This window comes from Thalassophryne amazonica, chromosome 7 (genome assembly GCF_902500255.1).
Source record: "Thalassophryne amazonica chromosome 7, fThaAma1.1, whole genome shotgun sequence".
NCBI lineage: Eukaryota > Metazoa > Chordata > Actinopteri > Batrachoidiformes > Batrachoididae > Thalassophryne > Thalassophryne amazonica.
The window spans coordinates 117,621,710-117,638,509 of NC_047109.1; the positions used below are offsets into that span (position 1 = coordinate 117,621,710).

General features: G+C 42.5%; 1 protein-coding gene across 2 annotated transcripts in view; it reads right to left on the reverse strand.

Annotated features, from left to right (window-relative positions):
* zgc:101716 (uncharacterized protein LOC492784 homolog) overlaps positions 1 to 16,800 on the reverse strand; it is a 78,914-nt gene that overhangs the window by 3,519 nt on the left and 58,595 nt on the right. Inside the window, exons 3-7 of one of the 2 annotated variants that reach the window (XM_034175406.1) lie at positions 14,950 to 15,093; positions 13,712 to 13,762; positions 13,488 to 13,632; positions 13,269 to 13,368; positions 12,986 to 13,118 (exon numbers count right to left, since the gene is read on the reverse strand). In XM_034175406.1, coding sequence (XP_034031297.1) covers positions 12,986 to 13,118; positions 13,269 to 13,368; positions 13,488 to 13,632; positions 13,712 to 13,762; positions 14,950 to 15,093 — 573 coding nt within the window. Of the gene's footprint in view, positions 1 to 12,985; positions 13,119 to 13,268; positions 13,408 to 13,487; positions 13,633 to 13,711; positions 13,763 to 14,949; positions 15,094 to 16,800 lie in introns of both variants that reach the window. The other variant, XM_034175405.1, reaches the window with a different exon arrangement.

Sequence of the window (16,800 nt, forward strand, 5' to 3'; positions counted from 1 at the left end):
CTATGATGAATTCTAAAACCTGACTGAAACTCTTCAAATAGACCATTCCTCTGCAGATGATCAGTTAGCTGTTTTACAACTACCCTTTCAAGAATTTTTGAGAGAAAAGGAAGGTTGGAGATTGGCCTATAATTAGCTAAGATAACTGGGTCAAGTGATGGCTTTTTAAGTAATGGTTTAATTACTGCCACCTTAAAAGCCTGTGGTACATAGCCAACTAACAAAGATAGATTGATCATATTTAAGATCGAAGCATTAAATAATGGTAGGGCTTCCTTGAGCAGCCTGGTAGGAATGGGGTCTAATAAACATGTTGATGGTTTGGATGAAGTAACTAATGAAAATAACTCAGACAGAACAATCGGAGAGAAAGAGTCTAACCAAATACCGGCATCACTGAAAGCAGCCAAAGATAACGATACGTCTTTGGGATGGTTATGAGTAATTTTTTCTCTAATAGTTAAAATTTTGTTAGCAAAGAAAGTCATGAACTCATTACTAGTTAAAGTTAATGGAATACTCAGCTCAATAGAGCTCTGACTCTTTGTCAGCCTGGCTACAGTGCTGAAAAGAAACCTGGGGTTGTTCTTATTTTCTTCAATTAGTGAAACTCACAGTAACGACCAGGTGGACGATAGATAATAACAAATAACAAATAAAACTGGTTTTTGGGACTTCCAATTTGGATGGACAAGACTAAGAGACAAGCTTTCAAATGAATTAAAGCTCTGTCTGGGTTTTTGATTAATTAATAAGCTGGAATGGAAGATTGCTGCTAATCCACCGCCCCGGCCCGTGCTACGAGCATTCTGACAGTTAGTGTGACTCGGGGGTGTTGACTCATTTAAACTAACATATTCATCCTGCTGTAACCAGGTTTCTGTTAGGCAGAATAAATCAATATGTTGATCAATTATTATATCATTTACCAACAGGGACTTAGAAGAGAGAGACCTAATGTTTAATAGACCACATTTAACTGTTTTAGTCTGTGGTGCAGTTGAAGGTGCTATATTATTTTTTCTTTTTGAATTTTTATGCTTAAATAGATTTTTGCTGGTTATTGGTAGTCTGGGAGCAGGCACCGTCTCTACGGGGATGGGGTAATGAGGGGATGGCAGGGGGAGAGAAGCTGCAGAGAGGTGTGTAAGACTACAACTCTGCTTCCTGGTCCCAACCCTGGATAGTCACGGTTTGGAGGATTTAAGAAAATTAGCCAGATTTCTAGAAATGAGAGCTGCTCCATCCAAAGTGGGATGGATGCCGTCTCTCCTAACAAGACCAGGTTTTCCCCAGAAGCTTTGCCAATTATCTATGAAGCCCACCTCATTTTTTGGACACCACTCAGACAGCCAGCAATTCAAGGAGAACATGCGGCTAAACATGTCACTCCCGGTCTGATTGGGGAGGGGCCCAGAGAAAACTACAGAGTCCGACATTGTTTTTGCAAAGTTACACACCGATTTAATGTTAATTTTAGTGACCTCCGATTGGCGTAACCGGGTGTCATTACTGCCGACGTGAATTACAATCTTACCAAATTTACGCTTAGCCTTAACCAGCAGTTTCAAATTTCCTTCAATGTCGCCTGCTCTGGCCCCCGGAAGACAATTGACTATGGTTGCTGGTGTCGCTAACTTCACATTTCTCAAAACAGAGTCGCCAATAACCAGAGTTTGATCCTCGGCGGGTGTGTCGTCGAGTGGGGAAAAACGGTTAGAGATGTGAACGGGTTGGCGGTGTACACGGGGCTTCTGTTTAGGGCTACGCTTCCTCCTCACAGTCACCCAGTCAGCCTGCTTTCCCGGCTGCTCGGGATCTGCCAGGGGGGAACTAACGGCGGCTAAGCTACCTTGGTCCGCACCGACTACAGGGGCCTGGCTAGCTGTAGAATTTTCCACGGTGCGGAGCCGAGTCTCCAATTCGCCCAGCCTGGCCTCCAAAGCTACGAATAAGCTACACTTATTACAAGTACCATTACTGCTAAAGGAGGCCGAGGAATAACTAAACATTTCACACCCAGAGCAGAAAAGTGCGGGAGAGACAGGAGAAGCCGCCATGCTAAATCGGCTAAGAGCTAGTAGCTACGCTAAGCTAGCGGATTCCTAAAAACACGCAAAGTGAATAATGTGTAAATAATTTAGAGGTGATTCAGCAGAAGGAGTGCTTTAGTTAAGGCACGTAAAGATTACACTGGGAAACAAATCGTAATCTAGATAACTAGATCAATCTAACTGCGCAGATTAAACAGCTAACAGATACAGAAAAACACCGCTGTGCTCCGGAACAGGAAGTGATACAATACCGCAGTGAGAGCCAACCACCAGTGGTTGGCTCTCACTCAGTGGTTTAACTCACAGACACTTGCAGCTACGACTGTCACAGTCCAATTCCTTTTAAAATATCTAAAGTAAATGAGGATAAACTTGGGAGATATTTAATTATTCAGGGCTCATTACTAATATGCCACATTTACACCAGACGACACGCGAGTGACAGCGGTGACAGGTTGCCATGTAATCCCTATGGAAGGATGCGTTGTGGCGCCACAAAAGTTCAAGCCACGCGATGCGACGCGATTGACGTGAATGAAGTGATTTTGAGTGATTGGCACGATATCACATCGCGTTGCCCTCCTCCCCAAGTTGAAAAATCTGAACATTTTCGTCACGTTGCATTGCAATGACCAATCAGGGACTGGATATGTAGTGACGTACTCTACTGGTAGTTGGCTCTCACTGCGGTATTGTATCACTTCCTGTTCCGGAGCACAGCGGTGTTTTGCTGTATCTGTTAGCTGTTTAATCTGCGCAGTTAGATTGATCTAGTTAACTAGATAATGATTTGTTTCACAGTGTAATCTTCATGTGCCTTAACGAAAGCACTCCCTCTGCTGAATCACCTCTAAATTATTTACACATTATTCACTTTGTGTGTTTTTAGGAATCTGCTAGCTTAGCGCAGCTACTAGCTCTTAGCCGGTTTAGCATGGCGGCTTCTCCTGTCTCTCCTGCACTTTTCTGCTCTGGGTGTGAAATGTTTAGTTATTCCTCGGCCTCCTTTAGCAGTAACGGTACTTGTAATAAGTGTAGCTTATTCGTAGCTTTGGAGGCCAGGCTGGGCGAATTGGAGACTCGGCTCTGCACCGTGGAAAATTCTACAGCTAGCCAGGCCCCTGTAGTCGGTGCGGACCAAGGTAGCTTAGCCGCCGTTAGTTCCCCTCTGGCAGATCCCGAGCAGCCGGGAAAGCAGGCCGACTGGATGACTGTGAGGAGGAAGCGTAGTCCTAAACAGAAGCCCCGTGTACACCACCAACCCCTTCACATCTCTAACCGTTTTTCCCCACTCAGCGACACACCCACCGAGGAACAAACTCTGGTTATTGGCGACTCTGTTTTGAGAAATGTGAAGTTAGCGACACCAGCAACCATAGTCAGTTGTCTTCCGGGGGCCAGAGCAGGCGACATTGAAGGAAATTTGAAACTGCTGGCTAAGGCTAAGCGTAAATTTGGTAAGATTATAATTCACGTCGGCAGTAATGACACCCGGTTACGCCAATCGGAGGTCACTAAAATTAACACTGAATCGGTGTGTAACTTTGCAAAAACAATGTCGGACTCTGTAATTTTCTCTGGGCCCCTCCCCAGTCGGTCCGGGAGTGACATGTTTAGCCGCATGTTCTCCTTGAATTGCTGGCTGTCTGAGTGGTGTCCAAAAAATGAGGTGGGGTTCATAGATAATTGGCAAAGCTTCTGGGGAAAACCTGGTCTTGTTAGGAGAGACGGCATCCATCTCACTTTGGATGGAGCAGCTCTCATTTCTAGAAATCTGGCCAATTTTCTTAAATCCTCCAAACCGTGACTATCCAGGGTTGGGACCAGGAAGCAGAGTTGTAGTCTTACACACCTCTCTGCAGCTTCTCTCCCCCTGCCATCCCCTCATTACCCCATCCCCCTAGAGACGGTGCCTGCTCCCAGACCACCAATAACCAGCAAAAATCTATTTAAGCATAAAAATTCAAAAAGAAAAAATAATATAGCACCTTCAACTGCACCACAGACTAAAACAGTTAAATGTGGTCTATTAAACATTAGGTCTCTCTCTTCTAAGTCCCTGTTAGTAAATGATATAATAATTGATCAACATATTGATTTATTCTGCCTTACAGAAACCTGGTTACAGCAGGATGAATATGTTAGTTTAAATGAGTCAACACCCCCGAGTCACACTAACTGCCAGAATGCTCATAGTACGGGCCGGGGCGGAGGATTAGCAGCAATCTTCCATTCCAGCTTATTAATTAATCAAACACCCAGACAGAGCTTTAATTCATTTGAAAGCTTGACTCTTAGTCTTGTCCATCCAAATTGGAAGTCCCAAAAAACAGTTTTATTTGTTATTATCTATCGTCCTCCTGGTCATTACTGTGAGTTTCTCTGTGAATTTTCAGAACTTTTGTCTGACTTAGTGCTTAGCTCAGATAAGATAATTATAGTGGGCGATTTTAACATCCACACAGATGCTGAGAATGACAGCCTCAACACTGCATTTAATCTATTATTAGACTCAATTGGCTTTGCCCAAAATGTAAATGAGTCCACCCACCACTTTAATCATATCTTAGATCTTGTTCTGACTTATGGTATGGAAATTGAAGATTTAACAGTATTCCCTGAAAACTCCCTTCTGTCTGATCATTTCTTAATAACATTTACATTTACTCTGATGGAATACCCAGCAGTGGGGAATACGTTTCATTACACTAGAAGTCTTTCAGAAAGCGCTGTAACTAGGTTTAAGGATATGATTCCTTCTTTATGTTCTCCAATGCCATATACCAACACAGTGCAGAGTAGCTACCTAAACTCTGTAAGTGAGATAGAGTATCTCGTCAATAGTTTTACATCCTCATTGAAGACAACTTTGGATGCTGTAGCTCCTCTGAAAAAGAGAGCTTTAAATCAGAAGTGCCTGACTCCGTGGTATAACTCACAAAACTCGCAGCTTAAAGCAGATAACCCGTAAGTTGGACAGGAAATGGCGTCTCACTAATTTAGAAGATCTTCACTTAGCCTGGAAAAAGAGTCTGTTGCTCTATAAAAAAGCCCTCCGTAAAGCTAGGACATCTTACTACTCATCACTAATTGAAGAAAATAAGAACAACCCCAAGTTTCTTTTCAGCACTGTAGCCAGGCTGACAAAGAGTCAGAGCTCTATTGAGCCGAGTATTCCTTTAACTAGTAATGACTTCATGACTTTCTTTGCTAATAAAATTTTAACTATTAGAGAAAAAATTACTCATAACCATCCCAAAGACGTATCGTTATCTTTGGCTGCTTTCAGTGATGCCAGTATTTGGTTAGACTTTTTCTCTCTGATTGTTCTGTCGGAGTTATTTTCATTAGTTACTTCATCCAAACCATCAACATGTCTATTAGACCCCATTCCTACCAGGCTGCTCAAGGAAGCCCTACCATTATTTAATGCTTCGATCTTAAATATGATCAATCTATCTTTATTAGTTGGCTATGTACCACAGGCTTTTAAGGTGGCAGTAATTAAACCATTACTTAAAAAGCCATCACTTGACCCAGCTATCTTAGCTAATTATAGGCCAATCTCCAACCTTCCTCTTTTCTCAAAAATTCTTGAAAGGGTAGTTGTAAAACAGCTAACTGATCATCTGCAGAGGAATGGTCTATTTGAAGAGTTTCAGTCAGGTTTTAGAATTCATCATAGTACAGAAACAGCATTAGTGAAGGTTACAAATGATCTTCTTATGGCCTCTGACAGTGGACTCATCTCTGTGCTTGTTCTGTTAGACCTCAGTGCTGCTTTTGATACTGTTGACCATAAAATTTTATTACAGAGATTAGAGCATGCCATAGGTATTAAAGGCACTGTGCTGCGGTGGTTTGAATCATATTTATCTAATAGATTACAATTTGTTCATGTAAATGGGGAATCTTCTTCACAGACTAAGGTTAATTATGGAGTTCCACAAGGTTCTGTGGTAGGACCAATTTTATTCACTTTATACATGCTTCCCTTAGGCAGTATTATTAGACGGCATTGCTTAAATTTTCATTGTTACGCAGATGATACCCAGCTTTATCTATCCATGAAGCCAGGGGACACACACCAATTAGCTAAACTGCAGGATTGTCTTACAGACATAAAGACATGGATGACCTCTAATTTCCTGCTTTTAAACTCAGATAAAACTGAAGTTATTGTACTTGGCCCCACAAATCTTAGAAACATGGTGTCTAACCAGATCCTTACTCTGGATGGCATTACCCTCACCTCTAGTAATACTGTGAGAAATCTTGGAGTCATTTTTGATCAGGATATGTCCTTCAATGTGCATATTAAACAAATATGTAGGACTGCTTTTTTTTGCATTTACGCAATATCTCTAAAATTACAAAGGTCTTATCTCAGAGTGATGCTGAAAAACTAATTCATGCATTTATTTCCTCTAGGCTGGACTGTTGTAATTCATTATCAGGTTGTCCTAAAAGTTCCCTGAAAAGCCTTCAGTTAATTCAAAATGCTGCAGCTAGAGTACTGACGGGGACTAGAAGGAGAGAGCATATCTCACCCATATTGGCCTCTCTTCATTGGCTTCCTGTTAATTCTAGAATAGAATTTAAAATTCTTCTTCTTACTTATAAGGTTTTGAATAATCAGGTCCCATCTTATCTTAGGGACCTCGTAGTACCATATCACCCCAATAGAGCACTTCGCTCTCAGACTGCAGGCTTACTTGTAGTTCCTAGGGTTTGTAAGAGTAGAATGGGAGGCAGAGCCTTCAGCTTTCAGGCTCCTCTCCTGTGGAACCAGCTCCCAATTCAGATCAGGGAGACAGACACCCTCTCTACTTTTAAGATTAGACTTAAAACTTTCCTTTTTGCTAAAGCTTATAGTTAGGGCTGGATCAGGTGACCCTGAACCATCCCTTAGTTATGCTGCTATAGACTTAGACTGCTGGGGGGTTCCCATGATGCACTGTTTCTTTCTCTTTTTGCTCTGTATGCACCACTCTGCATTTAATCATTAGTGATTGATCTCTGCTCCCCTCCACAGCATGTCTTTTTCCTGGTTCTCTCCCTCAGCCCCAACCAGTCCCAGCAGAAGACTGCCCCTCCCTGAGCCTGGTTCTGCTGGAGGTTTCTTCCTGTTAAGAGGGAGTTTTTCCTTCCCACTGTTGCCAAGTGCTTGCTCACAGGGGGTCGTTTTGACCGTTGGGGTTTTTCTGTAATTATTGTGTGGCTTTTACCTTACAATATAAAGCGCCTTGGGGCAACTGTTTGTTGTGATTTGGCGCTATATAAATAAAGTTGATTTGACATGGACATGTCTGGAGTTTATACTTGATGTGGACATGTCCTGTCTCTGGCAGCCAGCCTGTGAGCAAATTATGTCCCTTTTGTCCTTTATTTCACAATTATGACAGGGGAGAGCGAGCAGCGGTGGCAGCCAGTTTTTTTTTTTTTTTTTTTTTTTAATTCACGTGCGCACGCGAACAGGACAGGAGGTACTCAAACTGGGTCCTGGAGAGGTGGAAGTACCGCTGAAAGCGGCCGTCATCCAGACGCAGCTCCTGCAGCAAATTCTGAATGTGTGGCATGTGGTGTGAATGCGGCATAACTGCCAGCGTGAATCTAGTAAATACTTCTAGACATGGACGAGCCTAATTTTTTTTTTTTTTTTTTTTTAACAGACCTCTTCTTCACTGTATCTTCTCTTCCTGGGGGGTAAATAAGTGCAATGAATGATGAAGAAGAATTAGAAAATGCTGACTGTAATCTGTAACCCTGACTTATTTTGTTTTTGTTTTTTCCTCATGTAGTGAAACTGAGAATTTCTTTATCTCAAACAAATGTGTACACAAAGAAGTGCGATGTCGTTTCATTTCCCTAATCAATGTTTTTGTACAGTGCTGAGAAATTATTCTGTTGTATGTTTGTCAATTTAAATTAAACAGTGATTAAAAAAATGTTTTAGAGGTCCTGAGACTTACATGCTGGAAAAACCTGTATTTACATCTGTAGAAGACATTTTAATAAAGGATTATTAAACAGAATAGTTTAGAGTTGGACTAGTGATGAGTAGACCTGAGTTTGATTCCCTGTCAGGCTGCTGGAGTCCTGGGACGAGACGCTTCATCTGCATTCTGTCCCAGTCTACCTGGTTGTAAATGGACCCCAGATTTGACTGGAGAAGTGGCCTGTGATGGACCGGTGTCCCGTCCACATTGAGTCATAGACAGCAGTGGGCCTCAGCACCCAATGTGACTAGGACCTGTTTAAATATAGTTAAATAAACTAGGGCCTGTTTAAATATTGTTCTGTGCAGTAGTACTGTGTACTATTTTTATGCCTTGTACACTCAACAAAAATATAAACGCAACACTTTTGGTTTTGCTCCCATTTTGTATGAGATGAACTCAAAGATCTAAAACTTTTTCCACATACACAATATCACCATTTCCCTCAAATATTGTTCACAAACCAGTCTAAATCTGTGATAGTGAGCACTTCTCCTTTGCTGAGATAATCCATCCCACCTCACAGGTGTGCCATATCAAGATGCTGATTAGACACCATGATTAGTGCACAGGTGTGCCTTAGACTGCCCACAATAAAAGGCCACTCTGAAAGGTGCAGTTTTATCACACAGCACAATGCCACAGATGTCGCAGGATTTGAGGGAGCGTGCAATTGGCATGCTGACAGCAGGAATGTCAACCAGAGCTGTTGCTCGTGTATTGAATGTTCATTTCTCTACCATAAGCCGTCTCCAAAGGCGTTTCAGGGAATTTGGCAGTACATCCAACCAGCCTCACAATCGCGGACCACGTGTAACCACACCAGCCCAGGACCTCCACATCCAGCATGTTCACCTCCAAGATCGTCTGAGACCAGCCACTCGGACAGCTGCTGGAACAATCGGTTTGCATAACCAAAGAATTTCTGCACAAACTGTCAGAAACCGTATCAGGGAAGCTCATCTGCATGCTCGTCGTCCTCATCGGGGTCTCAACCTGACTCCAGTTCATCGTTGCAACTTCGCACAGCCATTGAAGAGGAGTGGACCAACATTCCACAGGCCACAATTAACAACCTGATCAACTCTATGCGAAGGAGATGTGTTGCACTGCATGAGGCAAATGGTGGTCACACCAGATACTGACTGGTATCCCCCCTCAATAAAATAAAACTGCACCTTTCAGAGTGGCCTTTTATTGTGGGCAGTCTAAGGCACACCTGTGCACTAATCATGGTGTCTAATCAGCATCTTGATATGGCACACCTGTGAGGTGGGATGGATTATCTCAGCAAAGGAGAAGTGCTCACTATCACAGATTTAGACTGGTTTGTGAACAATATTTGAGGGAAATGGTGATATTGTGTATGTGGAAAAAGTTTTAGATCTTTGAGTTCATCTCATACAAAATGGGAGCAAAACCAAAAGCGTTGCATTTATATTTTTGTTGAGTATAGATAGATGGATTGTATCTGGTCTAAAAGTTTGATAGTATTTGGGGTGTTTAGTAGTACAGGTAGTATTTGTGTTCTTTGGAACACAAAATGGAAGGTTACCTCAATGCAGATGACCCACATCTAATGTGGGAGGGACTGAATGCTGCAACCACATGGGAACCTAAAGGAGCGAACATTACTGACTTTGATCCCTCATTGCCAAATGATCTTAATCAGTTTTATTGTAGATTTGAAACTGGGAACACTGAGTCTGTTGTCTTTTCAATTGAGCAGAGTGGACTTACCATCACTCTGGAAGAAGTCCAAAGGGTTTTGTCCAGGACCAAGGTGAGGAAGGCCCCTGGACCGGACAGAATCCCACCCCGGGTGCTCAAACTGTGCAGAGCAACTAGCTCCTGTTTTAACTTGTCACTGTGGTACTGTACTGTCCCTTTATCTTTTAAAAAGTCAGACATAATACCAGTACCTACGAAGATGCCTGTGACCTGTTTTAATGACTATCGGCCTGTGGCCTTAACCTCTGTTTTAATGAAGACATCTGAGCGTCTGGTGTTGGACTATATTAAAAGTCAAATACCAGTGTCTGTGGACCCGCTCCAATTTGCTTACAGACGCAAAAGGAGTGTCGAAGATGCCATCTCCTTCACACTGAACTCTGTATAAGCACTTGGATAAAGGAAAATCTTATGTCCGTATGCTTTTATAGACTACAGCTCTGCTTTTAATTCTCTTGTTCCAGTGCAGCTCATTCACAAATTGAAAACTCTTGGCTTATATGATGCCATTTGCAAATGGATTTTAAACTTTTTAACTGGTAGACCACAGAGGGTTAAAATTAACTTTTTCAAATGTACTTTTTGTGAATACAGGTTCTCCGCAAGGATGTATTCTAAGTCCTCTGCTCTACACTTTGTACACATATGATTGTGTTGCATCTTTTCCCAATAATATGATCATCAAATATGCAGATGATACTACTATTATTGGTCTTGTTAATTCAGATGGTGATGACTCTATCGGTCAGAGGCTCAGTATGTAGTCCAGTGGAGTGAACAAAATCATCTAGTTCTTAACACTTCCTAAACGAACTGATTATTGACTTTGGGAAAAGCAATGTTCACTTGCCTATTATTATTAACAACACAGAGGTATAGAGGGTTGACAGTGTGAAATTTCTTGGTGTGACCCTTTCTAATGATTTGAGCTGGCATGCTAACACTCAAACTATTGCCAAAAAGTCCAGACAGCAGCTCTATTTTCTACGTAAACTTAAGGAGTTTACTCTAAATAAGCACATTCTTTTAAATTTTTATCACTGTGCTGTTGAAAGTCTCCTTATAAACTATCTCTGTATGGTTTGGAAATCTTACATGTAAAGAAAAAAAAGCTTTAAACAGAGTGGTGCGTTCTGCTCGCAGGGTAATAGGCTGTGAGCTGCCAGCCCTGCAGGACATTTTTAAAGGCAGGCTTCTTTCGCGGGCATTACTGATCATTAATGACCCCACCCATCCTGCTAAGAATATATTTGAGCTCCTTCCTTCTGGGAGACGCTATCGTTCTATTAAATGCACCACGTCTCGCCATGTAAACAGCTTCTTTCCACACAACCTGTGATGGCTTTGAACTGTGCACACTGACTGACAAGCACTTTACTATTTTTATTATCTCTTATTGCTTTTATTGCGGCAAGTGTTATCTATTTATTCATTTATTAATTATGTCTTTGTGTCCATGTTTTTAAAATGTATGTTTATGCACACTAAGCTCTTGCAACGTTTTTTTCCAATGTAGTTTTACTGCAAATGGCAAATAAACTGAAACTGAAACTTTCAAAGCCAGACGTCCTCACTGCTTAATTAGTCCAAGTAGTTGTTTGTGCTTGGTGATGGTCAAAATGACAAAACAGCCCTCGTGTGGGGAGCAATGTGGGATCACCTTCGCCATCATCCCAACAAACTGGATCCTCTGCTCATATTGCTCCCCAAACGAGGGCTGTTTTGTTTTTATACCTCAGAAAATTACTGTATTTTTTCAAAAATGATATGTTAGTTTTTCTCAGTGGCTAAAACACTAAACCTTGTTGTCTGAACCAAATGCTCAGTTGTGTGAACCCACTGATTGTATCAGTTGGTGTGAGAGGAGGTCAACGAAGACAAAGAACAGTAATATCTGATGACATCAGAGCTACTGTGATTAACCGTGTTCTTGTCCACGGTATGAGCATGAGGAAGGACGGACAAAGGGTCCAACCAAACATGAGTAGATTCACTTTGTCCACCAAAATGTCGCGGGATTTGACCACTTATGGGCACCGCAGTCTTGTTTGAGGATGGGCGCTGAACTGGTAAAATATGATGTAATTTCTCTACTTCTGAGGGAAGGAAACACAGCATTTTCAAAGGATTTTTGGGCAAATTGCACTCAAAGTGAAAATGCAAAGAAAAAGTAACGATGCGGTAGAAAGTAGACACGTGTTGAAGTTTGTTTATGACCTGGAGCTCAAACATGTCAAGGCGGTTTTGCAGGTGAGAGAACGAAGCGACTCTGGTTAGCTGTGTAGGCTAACACCGACACGACGTCTCCTACCTCCTCACCTTTTTTCTTCTCCACTGAGAACCAAAAAAAAAAAAAAAAAAAAAACAACACTTTTCCCGACTGCTTCGGTGATGGCAGCTGAAAACAAAACAGTCCACCATTTATCCGTGTGAAGTTATGCTGTGTGTAAACTGCACAACGGGACGGCGGTCCCCATAAGTGGTCAAATCCTGTGACATCACGCAGGGTTCAAACAAGACTGCGGTGCCCTATTGTATCTCCTCCTCCATGAAAGAGGTGATTTCAGGAGCTACTAATCACCAGAACTACAGGCAAAGTCTGTGTGGTTCCTCCTCCGGAATAGACCCATTTTCTTGCGTATTCTTTTCAAAGTTCTGATACTAATGATAATGTGGTGCAGATGGCTACAAGTTGAAGTATTTCCTTATTTGTAAAACTTATACTGAAGTACAACCTAAAGCGCTCCACAGATCTCATTTTGAGATGTTTTTCTCATAAAATTACAACTTTATTCTCATAAAATGAGTTTTTTCTTTTAAAATTACGTCTTAATTCTCAAAGTCTTAAAATAAAAAAACTCCATGTGGTCCTAAAACGCCGTCGTAATAAAGTTACAAATTTACAACTAAAATCATAACGAAAGAGATTTTAGTTCAAAACTTACAAAAGACCCCCCCCCCCCCCCCCCCCCCCCCCCCCCCCCCAAAAAAAAATTGTGTGTGGGTTTTTCTGTCACAAAACCACAGAGCTGCTTGTCCTACCACAGGTGGCGCTGTTTGCCATGAACAAACCAACAAAAAGCCTCCGATGTTAAATCGTTTTTCTCAACACGTCTCCAAAATACAAACAAAACTACGGAACAAATATGGCTGCAGCGTCACCATGCCGCAGTGAGCGTGGTGCTAGGATCGGGTCCTGACCTCGGTGAGGGTTTGTAGCGTCTCCTCGTTGGGGTTTAGTCGCTGCAGCGCTTTATTTGTGCTTTGGAGGGCGCTGTCACTGCGCTGCAGCACAAAGGAGGACTGCTGCCGCTGCAGGATTCTCAGCAGGAGTCTGAGGAAGAGCAAAATAAGGAATCCGTTAACGTGGATCGTTTCCACATTGACACAAAACCAACAAACTGCCAGAAAGTACAAAGACATCTAAAAGTGACAAAGACGTCGGTGACATCACCATAATTTAATTTAAAAACACGACTTTCACCTGGTCCTGATGAAACAGGTGCAGGCCTTCAGCCACAGTCTGCCACCATGGACCTCCTCCAGCTCCAGGTCAAACTCCTGCTGCTCCTCGCTCCACTTTCCTGACGAGTCACATTCCTGATGAGAACGCGGCGTCTCTGCTGCAGATGTAAATCCCACAAATCAGAGGAGCGACTGAGAGCACCGCCTTTCTTCAGAGGCCTAATGAAGCCCATCGTACCTGCAGGCGTGTCGGCATCCAGCAGCTCCAAACACGTCTGGCCCAGTCTGTACCAGTGCCAGGGGTTAAAGGGCAGCAGGACGCACAGCTGCTGCAGGGATGCCATCGTGGACGCGGCGGCGCCAAAGTGCTGGTAGATGCCGACCTTTAATCACACAAGAGTTGGTGTGAAGATCACAAAACCAACTGAGCAGGAAAGAATCCGGAGAGACATCGGTGCCGACCTTCAGCAGCAGCAGGCTGGTCAGGTGACTCGTGTTGGACACGTCTTTACCCTGCAGTGAGATCAGAAGGACATGGGTACCTCACACAGGTACTACACACACACACACACACACACACACACACACACACACACACACACACACACACACACACACACACACACACACACACACACACACACACACACACACACACACACACACACACACAGTCTCAAATATTTCCTCAGAGTGAAAATATCAAGTCTGACAAAGTTGATGCTGAATCTTTTTCTTCTGATAACTGCTGATGAAATATAACGTCCAGGTTTTTTCTATTTTTCATTTTTTTTCTTAGACTCTGCATACGATGTTCTGGACAACATTCAGCAGATATTAATTCTAGAACACCGACTGCTTGTGTTCATTCCACCTGCTACATAATTTATAGAAATTTTCATATGAGTAAGAATGGAACAGGTGAGGAGTCGTCAATACACCGTGATGACACCTTCAAGTCATCGGCTTCTGGAGAAACTGCAAAATGCAGCTTTCTTCTGAAGTGTCACCACAGCTTCACGGTGGAGTGAACAGAGAAGATCCTATTAACAACAAGACGTGAAGTTACACATACACTTTGACAGAAGGCACATGGGAGAATTTAGCCTGGACTTGAGCTGGTTTCTTTCTTAATAAGTATTAGATGTGTTTTTTTAATTCATGTCCAAACACAGATATACTTTGAATTTTTGGTAACAAATCTTCTAGAAATTAAGTCGACTGAATTCAGTTTGTTTATCATCAGTTACACATTTAAAACCAGCTCAGTGAAAAAACACATTTGAAAACCATTTTAAGCAGCTCAAAATGTCTTTAAAAGTCCATCGATGGAATAAAAACACTTTAAATAACATTAATGAAAAGTCCTTCAGTAATGTCAGTGAAAAACATTAAAAGAGTTTAAAACCATTTAAATCATTTAGTTGTCTTTGACACTTAACCACTTAAAAACAGCTGATCTCACATAAAAGATAAAAAAAAAAAAAAAAAAAAAAAAATCACATCTGAGAACCCGAAAAAGAGTCAAAATATTCACTGTCAATGTGACTTAAATAATTGTTAAAATAACTAAAATTAACTGTTCCTGTGCGGTTTTTGTGATTTACTTCTGTTCCAAACTAATGATGACTGAGAATTTAAAAGCGTCTTCTGGATTTTCTGACACTAAAATCAAAGTGGACTGAGGTTTGGATGATTACCAGGAGGCGGGCCGCGTCCAGAGCTCTGTCTCTGTGTCCCAGTTTGGTGCAGCATCGGGACATCCCCTCCAGCACGTCCCTCCTGATGGACAGGTTGTTGTCTGCGGTCCACTGCAGACAGCTGCTGTATGCGTCCAGAGCTTTCTGGACCAGAGGACCAGAAACAGCTGGGCTCAAGTTCACTCAAACAAGATTTGATGTCACAATCCTCAATAATAATGTTGCACTGTTCTCGAGGCCTTAAGGCACATTAAAACACCCCCACCTGTTTTTTGTTTTTTTTTTGTCCAGGCCTTGGATGTCCTTGTCAGGGACATCTTGTTCTTGGTCTTTTGTTTGTTTTTTCCTGACATGACTCTCGTGCTACATTTTGTGTACAAATGATTCCATGAAATTCTCTCAGTATTTCTGTGTGAACCTCCATCCTATGATTTTCTTTCTTTTTTTGTTCTTTATGCACTGACCTCAAGGTTTTAAGTATTGACCTTGTTGGGGGGGGGGGGGGGGGGGGGGGGGAGATCAGCATCTATTCTGGATCAGTATGCAGTTATTGCAGTGTGTTGTGGAATCCGGATCCAGGTAAAGTCCAGGTCACGATGTGAATCATGTATTTGTTATTTTGAGTCCTTGGTGGACATCACAAATCTGCGATTGCTCTTGTTTTACACTCAACAAAAATATAAATGCAACACTTTTGGTTTTGCTCCCATTTTGTATGAGATGAACTCAAAGATCTAAAACTTTTTCCACATACACAATATCACCATTTCCCTCAAATATTGTTCACAAACCAGTCTAAATCTGTGATAGTGAGCACTTCTCCTTTGCTGAGATAATCCATCCCACCTCACAGGTGTGCCATATCAAGATGCTGATTAGACACCAAGAATTGTGTACAGATCCTTGCAACATGGGGCCGTGCATTATCCTGCTGCAACATGAGGTGATGTTCTTGGATGTATGGCACAACAATGGGCCTCAGGATCTCGTCACGGTATCTCTGTGCATTCAAAATGCCATCAATAAAATGCACCTGTGTTCTTCGTCCATAACAGACGCCTGCCCATACCATAACGCCACCGCCACCATGGGCCACTCGATCCACAACATTGACATCAGAAAACCGCTCACCCACACGACGCCACACACGCTGTCTGCCATCTGCCCTGAACAGTGTGAACCGGGATTCATCCGTGAAGAGAACACCTCTCCAACATGCCAAACGCCAGTGAATGTGAGCATGTGCCCACTCTAGTCGGTTACGGCGACGAACTGGAGTCAGGTCGAGACCCCGATGAGGACAATGAGCATGCAGATGAGCTTCCCTGAGACGGTTTCTGACAGTTTGTGCAGAAATTCTTTGGTTATGCAAACCGATTGTTTCAGCAGCTGTCCCAGTGGCTGGTCTCAGACGATCTTGGAGGTGAACATGCTGGATGTGGAGGTCCTGGGCTGGTGTGGTTACACGTGGTCTGTGGTTGTGAGGCTGGTTGGATGTATTGCCAAATTCTCTGAAACACCTTTGGAGACGGCTTATGGTAGAGAAATGAACATTCAATACACGAGCAACAGCTCTGGTTGACATTCCTGCTCTCAGCATGCCAATTGCACACTCCCTCAAATCTTGCAACATCTGTGGCATTGTGCTGTGTGATAAAACTGCACCTTTCAGAGTGGCCTTTTATTGTGGGCAGTCTAAGGCACACCTGCGCACTAATCATGGTGTCTAATCAGCATCTTGGTATGGCACACCTGTGAGGTGGGATGGATTATCTCAGCAAAGGAGAAGTGCTCACTATCACAAATTTAGACTGGTTTGCGAACAATATTTGAGGGAAATGGTGATATTGT